The 17,614-nt window shown below is 38.0% G+C and overlaps 1 protein-coding gene across 9 annotated transcripts in view; it reads right to left on the minus strand.

Moving 5' to 3' along the window:
* MATN2 (matrilin 2) overlaps positions 1-17,614 on the minus strand; it is a 65,421-nt gene that overhangs the window by 32,462 nt on the left and 15,345 nt on the right. For all 9 annotated transcript variants that reach the window (XM_074554604.1, XM_074554596.1, XM_074554580.1 and 6 more), the window contains exons 3-5: positions 9,201-9,770; positions 5,070-5,192; positions 1,635-1,757 (exon numbers count right to left, since the gene is read on the minus strand). In XM_074554604.1, coding sequence (XP_074410705.1) covers positions 1,635-1,757; positions 5,070-5,192; positions 9,201-9,770 — 816 coding nt within the window. The remainder of the gene's footprint in view (positions 1-1,634; positions 1,758-5,069; positions 5,193-9,200; positions 9,771-17,614) is intronic.

Below are 17,614 nucleotides of genomic sequence, written 5' to 3' on the forward strand. Positions count from 1 at the left end.
TGGTAGTTACTTTCCTGGAAGGAATATCTTGGGCTGTCAAGGAACTTCAGCTTAATAGAAAATAGTAACAACAGCTGATGACACTAAGCATGAATATTTTGGATTAGAATACACAATAGGAAAGAATCAGGGATGAAAGAAGTTACCAGGAGTCACGGATTTCCTGTCTCAGGATATAGTCAAATAAATAGCAGAGAAGTATGTCCTTTATTCTAACACAAGTAAGTCAAGAGAGTCAGCTAAGGTTATTAGGTGAATGTTAGATATAGAAATCTGGGCCAGAACATAAAAACTTACCTAAATAACCAATATTATCTGCATTTTCAAAGCAATTTGGTTTCAAAAAACAGGTTCTTAAAATGGTATATGAGTGGCCAAATTATGCTGGAGACAAATTATATTGAGACCTTCAAATATCCTATACTGAAATCATGAAGCCAACAAGTAAAGGAAACATTTCTGAAGAGTAAGCACAAAGTGAATATTCTTCAAAACCTCATGTTATCCCAGGCCTAAAAAATCTCAAAATCTTTTTTGTGTGTCTTGCATGAAGCTACATGAAGAAAGTCACCTATAAATTGTCACCTATTTTGCATTTCAAAACAGGGCTATCCTGGAAGCCAATAGCTTTTTGAAGGTAATAAGAGGAAGATATGCTAGAGCTGTCTTAAAATGACAAGAAAGAGTAGGCTGTTGGACAAAAGCATTGTGGCAGCCTGTGGCAGAATTGAGGCCAAGGACTGACTTGGATTCATTTCCATGGCACTTCAATTTGTGTTTGAAATTAAGCATGCATCTAAGTGCTTGCCTGAAGAGAATACCTAACAAATAATGTAATTTTGTATCCAGATCTCACTAGGGCTTTTTGCAGTGGAAACAGAAGACAGAAGACAGTATTTTCTCAGAATGGAGCATGGAATGAAAAGTTTACAAGAATAGGTACATAGACTTGTAAAAGAAATTGTAACAGAAGTATTTACCACATATGAACAGAGAAGAAGACTGAGATATTTACAGAGTAATACAGAGGGGAGTATGTTTTGTGTTAAAGAGTTATAGTACCATATTTCCACACTCTCTCTTTTGAGCTGTAGTTCTTGGAAGTTATATTTATTTCCACGTTGCCTGCAGTGAAAATTAGAGGCATATAGTGGATGGTTTCCTAAAGTGGTTAAACTGTCCTTAAAGTCAACCTTTCCAAAAAGGAGTTGAAATGTCTCCTCACATCACCATAAAATCAAGTGAAAAAACATCAAAAAATTGTCCTCTTTAAAGTTTTTCTGTGCATAACTTCTGTCTGAAGAGCAGCTACCGACTTTGTCTGCCTTTGTTTTTTAATGGCCACATATGTCATGCCAGTACATTGCTGGCCACCTACATGGATCTTGAATAAAACATCGGGTGTGTTGTCAAAATGGAAAATTACTTTCTGTGTGAAATTGGTTGGAACAATTTTCCCAAGACACCATTCATTATCAGTAAAGGCCTACAAACATGTCAATTATGTGTGCTTTCTCACCTACCACTCATACAGGAGAACATATTTGTCTGTAGCTAAAGTAGATACTCTTTTATATTGAGTTTTACTTTGGTTTTGTCAAGAGATAAATGTGAATTGCTGAATTCATACTCACCAACACAGCTCTTTCCATCTGCATCAAGCTCATACCCTTCATAGCACTGACAGACATAGGACCCAGGTGTGTTCACACAAATCTGCTCACAGGCATGTTTCTCCACAGCACAAAGGTCCTGAGCTACAACACATAATTGCATGAGTATGACATTCTTTGACCTTCTACAATGCACAGGTAGACCATAGATCAAAATAAATTTCAGGAAGCTATGGACAGCTCTTTAGAGATGAGCTCATTTTAACACAGATCATGCCAATGTTCTGTCAAACAGTGAAAGACAATAGGATCACTCAAAGCTGAAGCACTCATTCCTTCAGTTGATGGCAAAGACTATTAATGGACCAATGGTGTCTAGTAGAAGTCCTTGAGGTATGTTTCCCTAAAATGTTCAAAGTGCATTTTTCAGGGATTTTTTTTAAAGAAAAGTAATCGTGTTTATTTATGTATTTTTGGGGCTTTATTTTGCATAACCAGATAAATGATGATGAGGTTGGAAAGGGAAAGAAAAGGAAAACACAACAGCAAAAAACTCAGGCATATTTAATTTCTGGGTTTTAGAATTTTTCATTTTTTTGCAAAATACCATAGAAAGTCACCCCTCCCATGCAAATCATCTCAAAAAAATGACCATGACAAATGAGGTCAGTTCAGCACCTAGCCAAATAAAGCACATTGGGCTTTCTTTTCAACAGACTAAAGCTTTATGAGAACCCCAAGTTTCCCCAGCGAAAGCTCTGGAAAGCAGAGTGCTTTGTGTTGTTCAAAGACTGCTCAACACATAATGGTCATTTACAGCTACAAAATAGGCTTTTGGAACATGTTTGAGGAAATCAGCCAAGCAAAACCAAATTTTCTTTTATAGCTGTCTGCTTCATATCAAGCGGCATGATGAACAGCATAAACAGTCGCTTAACTCTTTTGTTCCAGTGTAAACACCCACAAATAGATAATTTTCCAGCTTGTTTCAGCTACATTCCTCTTTTGTATAATTTTGTTTATTAATGTAAGATTCGAGCATCTCTAGAGAAGAATGGGAGAGATTAGTTAAACAAACAAATACAGTGTAATAAGTAAAGAATACCCATTATCTGACACAAACACTCTTCTCTAGAAAAGTTAGACCACAGTACACAAAAGGAGCATCCTTCCATGGATGCAAAAACATAATAATTAAACAAATGTAAGAATATTTTTAGTTTAAAAAAACCCATTTCCTAGCATGAAGTGAAGTTGCCAGTTCATTGCTGATTAAAGCCATTTTGTTAAGGGCTTTAAAGAACTGAGTATTGATAGCATATACTCTCACAACATGAAAAAAAAGGGAACAGAACAATAAAAACAGAGTCTAACAAAAGAATGAAAAGACAGTATAACATTAGCTACATAGCATTCATCTTTTCTGCATTGTTTAATTCAGAAAGTGCTAAATTGTATATGTAAAGAAACTATTTGTTCATTGAAGAGTTGCCAATATGACCAAACCTTAGATAAATACATCTGGTTTATGTTGATCATGTATTGTACTTAACATAAACATGATGAAGATTTATTTTACTTAGATATCAAGTGAGGAATCCATTGTCTCTGTGCACTTGTGGGCAATGAACAGCTAGTGAAGGTAACTAAAATACTCTCAGACTGTGCATTTTTCTTTCACTGTGGTTCTCCTACCTCCAGAACTAAGCTGCCCCCATTGGGCTTGACTCTCCATCCTCATGAATTCTGTTACATCTCTGTGGGGTTTTTAGACTTAATTGTTTGACCTCCTCTAGACTGATAGGGCATCATCTCTCTCCTTCACCAGTGATTTGCACCATCCAAGCACATTTAAGGCCAGTTTGATGACTCTCAGATTTCCAGTGCTAATTGCCAAAATTAATTTATAATTTGGTGATGTAAAAAACCCAAAGGCTGCAAACACATTGAAGGACTAATTTCCCTTTCATATTGATCAAACTGCAATCTGGTACCATCTGATTGATTGATGATCAAAGCAGATAAATCAAAAAAATCATGTGAGAGGTAAGTGGGGAACACTAATAGATATCATAGCTAAAAAACAAGGTAAAGCAATGCAGCAAAGGGCTTTGAAAAATGGTAGAGAGGGAGCATATTGAGGGCTACTGTGCCTGGGTCACTAGCAGGAAAATTACATACAATTCCAAAACTCTTGGAAATTAACCTGTATTTGAAGCAGTGCAATGCCCAAATGTTGAACTGCTGGCTGAGAAAAACTATGGAAATGTAACAGAGTAAAAAGAAGAAGAGAAAATAAAGAAAGATTTTTTCAAACTTGTAATTAATTTCTTTTAAATTTATTTACATACCTTCACTGTTTCATTGGTGCTTCATATTTGATATAAAACAACTCTAAGCAAGAGAGACTAAGAGTCCACTAATCTCAAGACACCTGGCAGTTTTATGGCACTCTCCTGAGATACAGAACATCAAATACAGTGATGGGATTTAAGCCTGCAGTCTTCACCTTAGTTCTAAATTATCAATTGTAAGAGCTACATCCTATGCTCTCATGATGACTGTCTCCCACAGTTTCTTGAAAAGATGTTTTTCAAAATTTTTTTCTGGCTAAAATCAGTTTAGCAGCTTCAATTTGAATCCATGCACTTTCATATGAATCTGTACACTGCTGTGTAATAAAAACTTGAATTTTTAGCATGTACATTTTCCACAAGTAATTAAATATAGTGTTAGATAATGTCTTTAAAATAAGGTGGATACAGAAATAAATTTGACATATCCCCCTGATGTAAATTGCTGTTAATTACTAGGAAATAATTTAAAATGCACTAACAAAATACTGATCACAAAAATCAAAATTAAAGGGAAATAAAGTTTGTTATTATAAACTATACAGCCAATTACTCAAAACTGAAAATTTCCTCTCTTTTAAAGAGAGGAATGAGAGCATAAGCAAGTCTTCAGAAACCATTCTTTAAAAGGTTGCAAACCCTTATATTTCCACCAGCAGTTAGAAAGAGCTTTTCAGAACGTCAGGTTATTTCACAGTTTTCTAGTATAGGGTCCAGTGCACCATTCTGTACCTTTTAGTACTGTTGCTAGCTGAACAAATTAGTAAAGTATATAAATTCACTCCATTTGAAATTATAAAGTTACTGATTTGGTTGTTTTTAATTGTTGAAGTTAAAATACCAATAAAATTAAAATGTAACTTCATATAGTTACAGTGTACCTCTGCAGAGTTGTGTATAAAATTCAGCTGGATATACTTCAGAAAGATTTGTAAGAACTTCACTTAAAGCAAGAAAAAGAATTACAACTTCACCTTTCTAGACACTTTCTGATGATTATCATTAAAATGTACTGACCTCAGTTCTTTATGACCCCAACAGAAAGGGTGAGTGATGTTAAACCCTTTTTGGGAGTATGAAAGAGAAAAGAAAGATAACATACTGCTGCAAGTCTTCTGGTCAGCATTCAGAATGTATCCTTGTTTACATCTGCACAAGTAGGAGCCAGGGGTGTTTATGCAGAAGTGATCACAGTGATGCTCAACTATGCTGCACATATGAGGCACTGAAAGAAAAAAAGGAAAACATTATTAGCTGCTGGTCCTAATTACTTGTGGTCACAACTGAAAAAAAACTGATGTTGAAAATTTTAGTGAAGTAACTCAGAAATTTCAAATTAAGTGTAGCTAGTAAAGATAAAAAATGAGATCTTAAGAAAATAAAAATACACAAAGGAGTATTTGAAAAAGCTAATCATTTGGTGGCCCTATGAAGACAATGAAACAAACCTATTATAATCAGCTTTAGAAAATAAGTGAAACTTAAGTGTAAGCTGATTTAGAGGACATTCAATTTCTTGCATGAAGAAAATCACCACACAGTACCCAATAATAAAGAAGAATTATTAAAAAACAACTTAATGAAGACACTGTTTTGCTTGCTTAGTTATTATGTTGAGGAATGTGCAAATAATACGTGACGACATTGAGGATATGCATCTCCAAGATTCATTATGCAGGAGCTGAGTAGAGCTACCCTCCAGATTGTAAGTCCTTCTGAGTCTTTTTTTGTTCTGTTTGTATTTTATGTCTCTAATAGCAGGTATTAAAATGCAGCAGACAGCCAATGAAAGAGAAAAAGAATGACAGCTCATTCAGTCAAATTCATTGTTGAACCATTTTTCTCCAGAGCAGTATTTGGGGATTAGGAAATCTTGATTTTTTTTTCCACTGCAGCATTGCTTGTATGTAATCTCTTATAATATATAGGTGAATTACTTCTCAGAGAACTTTGTGTGGAAAAGTATCTATTTTGCCCAACAGCAATCAGGGATTGGTGTGTTCCTAATACGCTAGGTCGACAAAACTATAGTAAAATTTATGGAATAGATATTGACAGTAATCTTCTAAAAGCCACAACAGAAGCCTGCAAAGTATCTTAACCTGATAGGTGTGGTACTTGTGGAAAAAACCCACACGTGATTTTAAGATATATACTATGTATCTGCCCTTTGGGACGGTTACTAGAGTTAAGTATTTATTGCTAACACACAAACCACCACAATTCCCTAATCTTAATCAGCTTCTTGGATTTCACAAATTTCTCCCATAATAAATCTTCTCAAGTACTTTTATTTATGTGAACACAGACCTACTTTGACTTCTTGTCTTGTCATCTTTCTGTCATTCTGAAAATGAAAGCATTCAATGACTCCAATAACTCCCATTCCTTCTGAGAGCACATTGTTGCTGTCTGTTACCAATTTTCCCATCTACCACAGAAGTACAGTGTACATATTCTGAAGTGTTTCTGTTACTCCCATTTCAAAGCAGTGATACTCTGGTCATTAGTCTGATTTCTGTGGTGGAGTCTGCTCTCTGAATGATTTCTGCAACCTCATCTGTTGCAGGAGGTGTTTGGTGACCATAGGAAGGTAATAGGGTGATCTCATAGTTAAGGAATCTGAACATGAGCCTTGTTGGAACTTAGATCTTATCTCTATATCACAGGGTCCTTATTTGATTTTGGGCAAGACAATAGTATCAGTATCTTCAAGGAAACATCAGCCTTCACACTGTAACTGTTCAGATAGAGACCTGAATCTGGATTTGCAAGAGTGCAAGTGATGGCTGTAGAGCTGTGAATAACATGTTGTATTAGTCCAAAAATGTTACATGCCTGAAAATCACATCAGGGATTGCACTGAGTCAAATATTTAAAGTTAGTGGAGGTAACTTTAGATATAGTCAAATATTAAGTTAGTTTTGACAAACTTAACCCTGTTTCTCTTCCTCCATTCCTCCAGTGTAAAATGGGGATGACATTGCTATTTACTTTACAGGAATATAATAAAGACTTTATCTGCTCCTGATTGCTCCATTCCAAGTCCTGTCTTCCTCACACTTCATCTAATCTCCATCTCCTTTCCTGGATTCTGTTCCCATTTCCAGTGACATTTTCTGAGTTTTCAACTCTTGTCTAGGATACTCCTTGCTTCTGTTTTACCTTACTGACTAGTAATAAAAAAGGGGTCCTGGCTTCATCTGGTGTTTCTGATACCCCCAAACCTTTAACAATCAGGGGCAGCAACTGTAGGGAACCTCTGACTTAACAGAATAGATCACAGTTCACAGGGATTCTTCTGAGAATATAGGTCCTGGGTACTTAGTAGTCTCCCCCATCCAGTAGTAAGCAGTGGCTAATTTGGCTTACTTCTTGTTTTCCCCACAAAGCTTCATCATTTAGCCATGGTTTTCTCTTGTCATCACAGGAACCATGAAGACATTCCCACAGACACAAGGGTGATTCAGACACAAGGACAGCTCAGGGGCCAAGGTCTTTTCCCACAACACGAAGCCCAGCAGACAGCATTCCAGAAGGCTTGACCACAGGGGTGCCTTCAATTGCTTTAGCAAAGAAACAAGGTGTCCAGATGTTCCACTCAGCTACTGATATTGCCTCTGGGTCCACACCTGGGAGGATTTAAACTAACCACATTTCTTGGAGGAATGATGAATTTCAAGAGAGCAACCATAGCCTCTGCTTCCTAGAATTACTCTCTTGAAATTCATCAAGCTGAATGCTGCTTCACAGTCAAGAGCAAATAAAATGTTATGGATCCTATCTCCAGTTTAGCGCCTTATGTTGAAATCCATATGAATCTAACAGTTTAAACTCTCTGTTGAACCTGGATCTGAGTTTTTAAACATGTCTTAGGATCTCGCTTTGAATTCTCAGCACAGCAAATCCTGTGGAGGCATTTCCTGGGGGCAGGAGGCTACTGCTATCCTTGTCACCTCCACAGTCCTCCATCAGCAGTGGGGGGTGGCTTCACTGAGGAACACATAATTTTGATTAAAAGTGAGCTAAAAACTCTAATAAACTTATTGGATACGGCCCAGTGAGAAAAAAATCCCAACCAAGTAAATGTTATTTGTATGGGATTTGTTTCTAAAACAAAATCTAAAAAATCAGCATTTGCTGCACATTCCATTTAAACTCTGAATCCATGATTAGTTTACTCTTTCTTGGTTTTTAAATATATCCTACTATGCCAGATAATAATACAGCAAGGAAGAAATGGGAAAAAATCTATTATCTGATGACTGTCTGTGTTGGTGTTTTCTGCTGAGACAGTTCAGCTGCTCTTTGAAACAATTTTGGAAAAGATCAAGTAAGGAAAATCCTCCAGACTATCCTTACAATAAGCTGCATTTCTTTCCTGGCAAAAGCATCCCTAGACATGAATGATCATTTAATCTTATCCTGCATTCTTTTTCTGGATTCTAATGAAAAGACATCAGCTAAAGGTCAAAGTTGCAGGAAATATTTTCACATTTATCTCAGGAATAAATGAAAAAGTCTACCAAGCACATAGATTAAAATAAAATTAATTACAAATGCCATGATATTTGCAAAAGGTAATTCCTTATCAGGGAATTACAGATGGAAGTGATATCTCCATTGTAAGTTAATGCTTATTTAAATATTTACCTTATTGGATGAATAAATAATGTCACTGTAAAGGCTTTTCCTAACTTCCTGTATTTAAAACAGATGGAATACAAAACCTTCTAAGTCTGTGTTTCACTTCCAGCCATAAGACATATACAGAAATGATTCTTTGCATAGAATTCGTATGTAAGCTTTGGAAGAGGAATTAATGGACTCTCAAGATTATTTAAAGAACTGAAAGACTGTCCAGCAGTTAAAAGTTTCACTGCTAAGGGAGACCACTCTTAAAATGAAGAGATGAAAAAACTTAGCTAATATTCAAATATCATAAATCATAAATTTATTGCTATTATGTAATAAATAGGAAAATCATTATATGTGTGTTTGCCTAACTGCTTACGACCACGAGCAATGAAATAATTTTTTATGGCACTTAAAAGTAGCATGAGTTTTCCCCATATGTGTGACTGCTGTTTTGGATATTGTTTGGCTAATCTCCCTTCAATACATATGTTCTAACAGATAAGGTTTCATGTAAAAAAAAAAAGTTTAATGATAATGCTTATTTTTTCTGTTTCACTTTCATCTATATATTCAAATCCATAGATAAAAACCTTACCACAAAGTTTATCTTGAAAGGCAGAGGTCAATGTTTCAATCTGACTGAAATTAGCAACCAGAAACACATGTTCTCCATGTGGTTCACTCCCAATGGACTTCAGAGTGTTCATATCCACTCTTCCCACTCCAATAGCAAAAATTAGGATTCCTGAGTTACGCGCTTTAGCAGCAATCTCTGCCACAGGATCTTGAGGTCTCCCATCTGTCACTATCATGATAATTCGGGGCACATTCTGCCTCAGAGGTCGAGCCCCCTCTGTCTCTGAAAATGCAATGTTCACTGCATACTGCAGGGCCAGTCCAGTCATGGTGCCAGTGGAGAGGTGCATCATCCTCCTCACGGCTCTTTCGATGTCCTGCTTCCTCCTGAAGGTCTTCAGTGCAAACTCCTGCTTGACGGTGCTGCCGTACTGAATCAGACCCACGTGCGTGGCGTCAGGGCTGATGTCCAGAAACTGCAAGATGGTCAAAATGAACTCCTTCACTTTTTCAAAGTCATAATGACTCACACTGCGAGAGCTGTCAATGATGAAGACAAGGTCCAGACGTTTGTTGTTGCAAGAGTTTTCTAAAAGGAAAATGCAAAAACAGTACTTTACAATTTCAAAAGGCAAATAGGTTCAGGTTTACTGTCTAAACAAACTCTGACAAGTGCTGTGAAAATTCAGGAGAAATAGGACAAAGCACAATTAAGAATACTTGGGCAATATAAATTTGTTCTCCAGTATATAATAAAAATGTCCTGATACTTGATCATTATATGGGGTTTTTTTGTGTGTGTGTGTGTGTGTGTGTGTGTGTGTGTGTGTGTGTGAGGTAAGTGCCCAGAATGGTTAATGGCAGTGGAATGGTGAGAAAGAATCACACAGAGCTTGGGTTGAAAAGGGCATTAAAGATCAAGTAGTCCAATCCTCCCTGCCGTAAGCAGGGACACCTTCCACTAGACTGGGTTTCTCAAAGCCCCATCCAACTTGGCCTTAAACACTGCCAGGGATGGGACATTCACAACTTCTCTGAGCAATCTGTTCAAGTAAAGAATTTCTTCCCTACACCTAATCTAAACCTGGACTCTTTTAGTTTATTATTAGTTCATTCCTTCCTGTCCTACCACTACATGCCCTTGTCAAATGTCACTCTTCAGGTACTTGTGCATTACCCTGTTTTGTCACTGTTGAGATTTTGACCTCACTCCCCATGCAAGAGTGGAAATCCTCTCTGAATGACAGTTAACTATTTAAGTGGATGCACTGTGATGCTTTATGTGGCAGGGCCTGAAAATTTAGAAATCTAATACTGTGACAAGTATATCAGGAGGATATAAGTGTTTCATTAAAAACAGAGAAATAGAACACAAAGAAATACAGGTCAAAAGCATCTGTTAATTGCACTGACTGATAAGAGAAGGGATGGATTTTTCAAGGAAGTTGGCACTAAGCAGCACTTTGCATGTACAAAGTACTGTTCTCAATGATGTCAACTGCAGCTGTGAATGCTCAGCAGTTCTACAAATCAAATGTCATGATTTCAAGCATGTAATTAATACCCATCTGGGGAAAGTTTCATGTATTGGACTAGCTCAGCATCACAGAGAAATTATATGGTTGCATCAGAGAGAAAACCCTGTTGTCTGCAGTGGCACTCCACTCAGCCAAAAAAACACTCATACTGAACACTCCCTGAAATCTATGTCAGCTTTCAGAAGACTTTTATTCCAAGAATCACTGAAGCAGAAATATTACAGACAGAGTATTTCTATATCTGACTATGGCACAGGCCAAGCTATTAGGGATAGCAGCAGAAGTGATGGCTGGCTGTCTTGTAGGAATACTAAGAGCTTTCTGGGACTCTGGGTACATCCTCTGGCTTCTGCTCAGCATACTTTTCTGAAAGAATATGAGAAATATGAGACACATGCATGAGTTGCATGATGAGAATGGATAGAGACTGACCATTCACAAGAAGCCGGCACATGACAGGCTTGAGACAAGCCTGTGAGTTGAGCTATCACACTTGCCACAGAAAAAGCATGTGGAAAAAGGACTTTGATGGGTTGCTGATGAAAAGAAATCAACAGAGGTTTAATGTGTATGCTAGAGACTCCTCCAAATTAGGAAATCCCTGCATCATAAAAGCATTGCAGTTCAGGGAATAACTGCAGGTGGCATTTTCTTGTCCTTAAATTATTCCACATGCACCTACTTTTGACCTCTGTCAGAGTCAGAACATAGGGTCAGATATACCTATGGCTTCAATCATTGTGTCTGCTCATCTTCCTAAATTCCTGTGGCTATGAATAAACCTGTGAGGTTCTTAGTTGTGTTTGTATACCTAGCTTGAAAGATTAAAGATGGGAAGAATGCTCATCAGACTGTAGTGGCATCCTTATTTTACTAAGATGAGACTCCCCTAATCAGTAGTTTCCAAACTGTATTGCCAAACCCAATTCAATTCCCAGCACACTGTCATCCATCGTGTACAGTGAACGAGGCACTAGTTAATGTTTCGTGGAAAAGCAGTGTCTGACTGTACAATCAAAGGACATGTCATACTGCACTAGTACAAATGGGCCAATCAAGGACTCAATTGAAGGAAAACATCTCTCTGTAGACTGTCCTTTAAACAAATTCGCTTGTGACTGCTGACGAACACTCACCATGCACTTCTGCCAAGGCAGGGGGTGAGAAAGATGCTTGTTTTCACTTGTTAACTCAGAAGCCTCTTTCATAGATTACCAAGAACACTTTTTGGCATAGAATAAAAATGCTCTTTAATGACAATAAAAATGACTGCCTGGATTTATTCATGTGCAGTCTACAGTACAGCTTTATTCATAAGCGTAGGAATATGCTCGGGTTGCTTATTCTTTCAAATTCAGAGCAGGCTGAATGTAAGCCAAGCTCAGAAGAAACAAAATTCCAGTTCTAATGGGATACAGATATCCTGACATAACTATTTTCCACCTTATTATCTTAATTACCTTATATATAAAAAATTACAAATTATCTTTACTAATATAAAATGAATTATTTCAGCAATATGAAGATAATGCTAAGTTATGATTTGTGGGAGCAGACCAAGAGGAAAGAAGGAAAATTACAGAAAAAAAGATTAAGAATATGTGTGTGCATATGAGGGGAAGGACAGATAAGGGAGAAGGGTAAAATGGATGCTGTTTTATTTCCCTTAAAAGATTCCAGCATTGATTCACTAAAGGTAAATCATGCTTGGCCAGCCTGATTGCCGTCTATGATGAAACGACTGCCTGGATGAGAGGAGATTAGTGGATATTGTCCACCTAGAGTTCAGCAAGGCTTTTGACACTGTCTCTTACAAAACCCTCATGGGCAAACTCAGGAAGTGTGGATGATGTGGACAGAGAGGTGGCTTGGTTTGGTTTGGCACAAGGTCTAGTCAGAGGCCTGTCACTGGTGGTGTCCCCCAGGGATCAGTACTGGTCCCAGTATTGTTTAGCTTTTCACCAATAACTTGGGTGAAGGGGCAGAGGCCTCCTCAGCAAGTTCCCCAACAACACAAAGCTGGGAGGAGCGGCCGATAGCCCAGAGGGCTGAGCAGCCCTTCAGAATGACCTCGGCAGGCTGGAGAGATGGGCAGAGAAAACCATCTGAAACTCAACAGAAGTGAATGCAGGGTCCTGCACCTGGGGAAGAACAACCTGCACCAGTGCAGGACAGGCATGACTTGCTGGAAACAGCTCTGCAGAGAAGGATCTGAGGGTCCTGGAGGACAATAAAATGTCCATGAGCTGGCACTGTGTTCTTGTGGCCAATAAGGCCAAAGATATCCTGGGCCGCACTAGGAAGACCATTGGCACCAGGTCAAGGGAAGTGACCCTGCCCCTCTACTCAGCCCAAGTAAGGCACCATCTGGAGTGCTGTGTCCAGTTCTGGGCTCCACAGCACAAGAGAGACATGGAGCAGCTGGAGTGGGTCATGAGAGGACTGCAGCATCACTCTTATGAGGAAAGGCTGAGAGAGTTGGGCCTGTTCAGCCTTGAGAAGAGACAACTGAGAGGGGACCTCATCAATGTCCATCAGTCTCTGAAGGGAGGGTATCAAGGGGATGGACCAGGCTCTTCACAGTGGTGCCCAGCAATAGGACAAAGGGCAGTGGGCAGAAATTGATGGGTAGGAAGTTCCACCTGACCATGAGGAAAATCTTCTTTATTTGTGTGGGTGCACTGGATCAGGCTGCCCAGAGAGGTGGTGGAGTGCCCCTCACTAGCGATAAGCAAGAACCATCTGCACACAATGCTGTGCCATGTGCTCTGGCATGGCCCTGCTTGAGCAGGGAGATTGGACCAGATGACCCACTGTGCTCCCTTCCAACCTTGTCCATTCTGTGAAATCAAATAAGAATTACAGCCATGGTGTTGAAGCCTTTTAATTGGAATATAAAGATTTGGATCCCAGTCTGAAGAGACTCATTTGTCTATTCTGAAGTCTGGAATGAATCTTGGTGGGAAAAAGCCCAGAGAGCCTTGGTGGACAGAAACACATCACACTGTGCTGAATTACTTTGGAAAAATCTATTAAGATGAATGAAATACAATGTTTTTCAAAACTACTTCAACCAGCAAAGTACTATCTATAGAAACTTTTAATAAAACATTTCCAAATAAAGATGTATTTAAAATATTTGTCTTCTGATTTGGTATGAATTTTTTTTTAAAACGCTGTAATTATTTAAGTTGATTTAACTTGGGCTCAATGAAAAATATTATGTTACTCTTCTACAGATAAAAAATGCAGCTTGGTGGTATTTTGAGGAGTGGCAATCAGTAGTAATGACTGACAGATCTAAATACTCATCCTCTCAGATAAATTTTCTGTGATAGCTTTTTAGCAGTTACATGCTTCTCTGTCCTGTAAACTAAAATCTCTTCTATGACCAGCTCTCATTTTCAACAGTGAACTTTCTCACAATTTTGGCAAACATCTTCATAACTAAAAGTAATTCCCTTTCACTCTTATGAAAATTTACTCACTGAAAAGAGCTACTCATCCATAAACCTACTTCTAAGTCAGCAGAGGTCTTTTATTGCCAACACAAAAGTTAAAAAAAACCCTCAGTGTGGGTTGTATTATCCAAAGGGGAAGCAAGGAAAGGGAAGACAAGCCAGTAGTAAATATGTTCTCCTTCTTTACTCAGTATCTACTTTGTAAATGACAGCCACAGTGATGCCACCTTTGGAACACTAACAATGCAAGGAAATTTCAGTTCTACTGGGAAGAATCCAGCTAGGATCCAATTACTGAGATTCATAAAACAAGGCTTAAAATAATATTGAGCATCCTTATTTCCTCTAAAGCTGAAAAGTTAGTTAAATCATTTTATCTGATGACTGCAGGTTTCCTTCTATTCCTTTCTCAAGGCAAATTATGCTGAGCCTGTTTTGGCTTTGACAAAGCTCACAGTGCTTTGATTTTGCTCACCCATCCAGGTTCTGTGTCTGAGAGCATGTTTCTATCCTCTCATTTTTCACTAATGTTACATTCCCTTAATACAACTAAAGTAGCACTAGAGAGCTTTCTTGGGCATTCAAATTGACTCCTCTAGACTGTTAAATCGTTAGAATAGTTCCTGATACTGTAGTCTGAGGGCAGTTCTTATTTTCTGAAGCAGTCCTCAGGCATGATACAGCATGAACCAGGGATCCATCCTTTGTGGACAGAACTGGTCTGTGAGCTCGGGGTATTCCCCAGCAGAGAAGCAGGCCACGTTGTATCGCTGGTCTCAGTGCCGGAGAGCAGTCTGAGGCACCAGCTAAGCTCAGAGCCCACCTGGCTCCATCCACAGTGTTAAACTCACTGTCCTGCTCAAACAGAGTGGCTGTATGCAAGAGGCCTCCTGGGAATAATCCCTGCAGGGATTATTCTCTGTACCTTCTGAATCATGCATGGTGATGCCTAGTTTCTGTGGGCCACAGACAGCTCCACCCATCTAACAGCAACAATAATGGGGGAGGTTCCAATGTGCAAGAATGTGCCCAGCAGTGTTTCATTTCCTCAAACATTTCCATCTGTGGATATTCAAACTGAACACATTCAAAGACACAAGTTTTAGATGGTCATTTTTCAGAAGTGTTTGCAAGGTGGTTGTCTTGAAAAAAATGCTTGTTCAAAAATGAGTTAGTTATTTTCTGGTATTGTCCTACATCTTTATGACCCCTTAATAATTTTTTTTCCTTTCTCTTAATCTAGATATTACTTATTTGTCTTTATCCTAATAGATGAGAATGGATAAATGTTAAAGAAGGCTATTGTTGTATGCAAAGCAAAAGGAGGTCAGCTCAGTTTGGTAAACACTACAACCAAGTTTACATATTGAAAAAGTAATTTATAACAAGTAAATATTAGCTCCATGAAGATGTTATAGAGTATGACAATTCAAGCAAAAAGAGTTAAGAAAAAATGAGATCATAGAATAATTATTGCCTGAGCAGACTTTAATGGTAATTTTAATATTTTTTGTTTCTTAGCTCACTCCCCAGTAATGCATATACAATAATTACATGTCCTGTAACACTGCCAGCAGTAACACCAGGTTTATTTTTAGATTTAATCTTTGAGTAACAGAACAAGTTTTTACTGAAAAGTAAATAAAAGGGGGAGAGAACTATTCTCCCTCTTAGCATATTTTACAACTTCTTTCTAAATGTCTCTTCTTTCTTTACCATTTTATTATTTCATTTTCCCTGCTCGTCTTCTTTTTACAACTTCTTTCCTTATAAATCTCTCCGTAACTCCTACAAAATTTGTTAAAAGATGTATGAATTTCCTGGGTGTCAAATATTTTTCTATTGAGCCATATTTCTGGTTTTCCCTAGATAAATATCCAGCCAGAAAGATTGTGTTTGACGTGTTCTCAGATAATTCCAAAAGATTTTCTAGTTCATCAAGAAGGTTTAATCTTATAAAATTATAGACTATATAAAATTATACAGGTAAATAATAGGCAAATTTCCAATTCATTCATAAACATACCAAGTGCAAAATGCTTTGGGAAAAACATTTCCTGATTGTGATTGTTGCAAAGAATAAATGAAGAAGAGCATTTAATTCCAAGCACTTCTGTGTCTAGTGAGACATTTTGAGCAAGTTAGCTTTCACTCCTTTTGGGTTTTTTTCATTTAATTCAAAGATGGACAAAGTATGGTATGGTATATTTCATATACAAATATCTTTATATGAATATTTATATTTCATATCTACATATTCATATGTATAATATATATATGTATATTTCATATACATATTATATTACATATAATCATACCTAGTTCCTGAAGTAAACATTAGAAACTGCCCAATATCCCTTCCCTAGCACACATACATGCTGCTCTTGGTTCTGCAGGTGATGCTACCTCTTCCCAGCTCTGGGACAGGCTGTGGATCCAAGACCTGCCCCTGTACTTTCTGGCCCCATGCTTGCTGTGAATCTTTCCCCAAACACACAGGCCTATGGCCCTAACCCAAACATTCATTATGAGTTTGGCAGCTCACCCATTTTTTCTTACAAATTTCTTCATCTGGGAACAATCTCTAAATGGAACACAGCCTTCAGACACTTCTTTATTGCCTCTGACAAAATCTTTTCTGAACTTCCAAAATTTCTGGGACAACTATACAGCAGGAGGCTCTTGTCCAGAGATTTCCATTTCCTTCTACATGCAAATGCTTCATTATTAGTCACTACAGTGACTAAAGTAGTATATTACTTTGTTCTCATTTCACCTCACTATTTATATTCCTTCCCTGTCACACTTTTCAAAATAACAAGGTCATTATTAACATTAAGTCTCTCTAAATCCAAAGAACCAGAACTGACTCATAGTATTTCTTAATTTCTTTACCTATACTGGTGCTTCTCTGGTATGAAGCCAAAGTATGGCGTAAGGACAGTCTCAAGTTTCTTAGTTCTTTCTGCATATTTCAGCTGCTCTGAGACAGAAACTGTTGGGTTTCCTGACAGGAGCCAAAGCTGCTTTCACGGTCAGGAGGACCAGGGAGCAGGTTGTTTTCCTTGCAGGCAGGGGAACACCTGCACAGAAGGATAAAGTATCCTGATATCCCCATGCACATGGCAACATGAAAATCTACCCACCACTCTATGACAGAAACAAATGTTATGTGCTCTCAGCTAAGGATAGCTCACACCCATGGGAGATGAGGAATTCATTTTCTGAGCCACGATGGGGAAACTAGTGGTTTGCACAGTAATGCTACTTTGTATCCTGTTCCCACAGCCAGCCTGGAAGCACTTTACTCTGTGACTCTTTTCCTGCACTCACCTGTAAAATATCAAATCACAACCAACACGAAAAAGGTGATTGTGTGGGAGAATGTGATCTTTTTAGCTTTCTGCTTGAAGATCTGAGACTCCTATCTTACC

This window comes from Zonotrichia albicollis, chromosome 1 (genome assembly GCF_047830755.1).
Source record: "Zonotrichia albicollis isolate bZonAlb1 chromosome 1, bZonAlb1.hap1, whole genome shotgun sequence".
Taxonomy (NCBI): domain Eukaryota; kingdom Metazoa; phylum Chordata; class Aves; order Passeriformes; family Passerellidae; genus Zonotrichia; species Zonotrichia albicollis.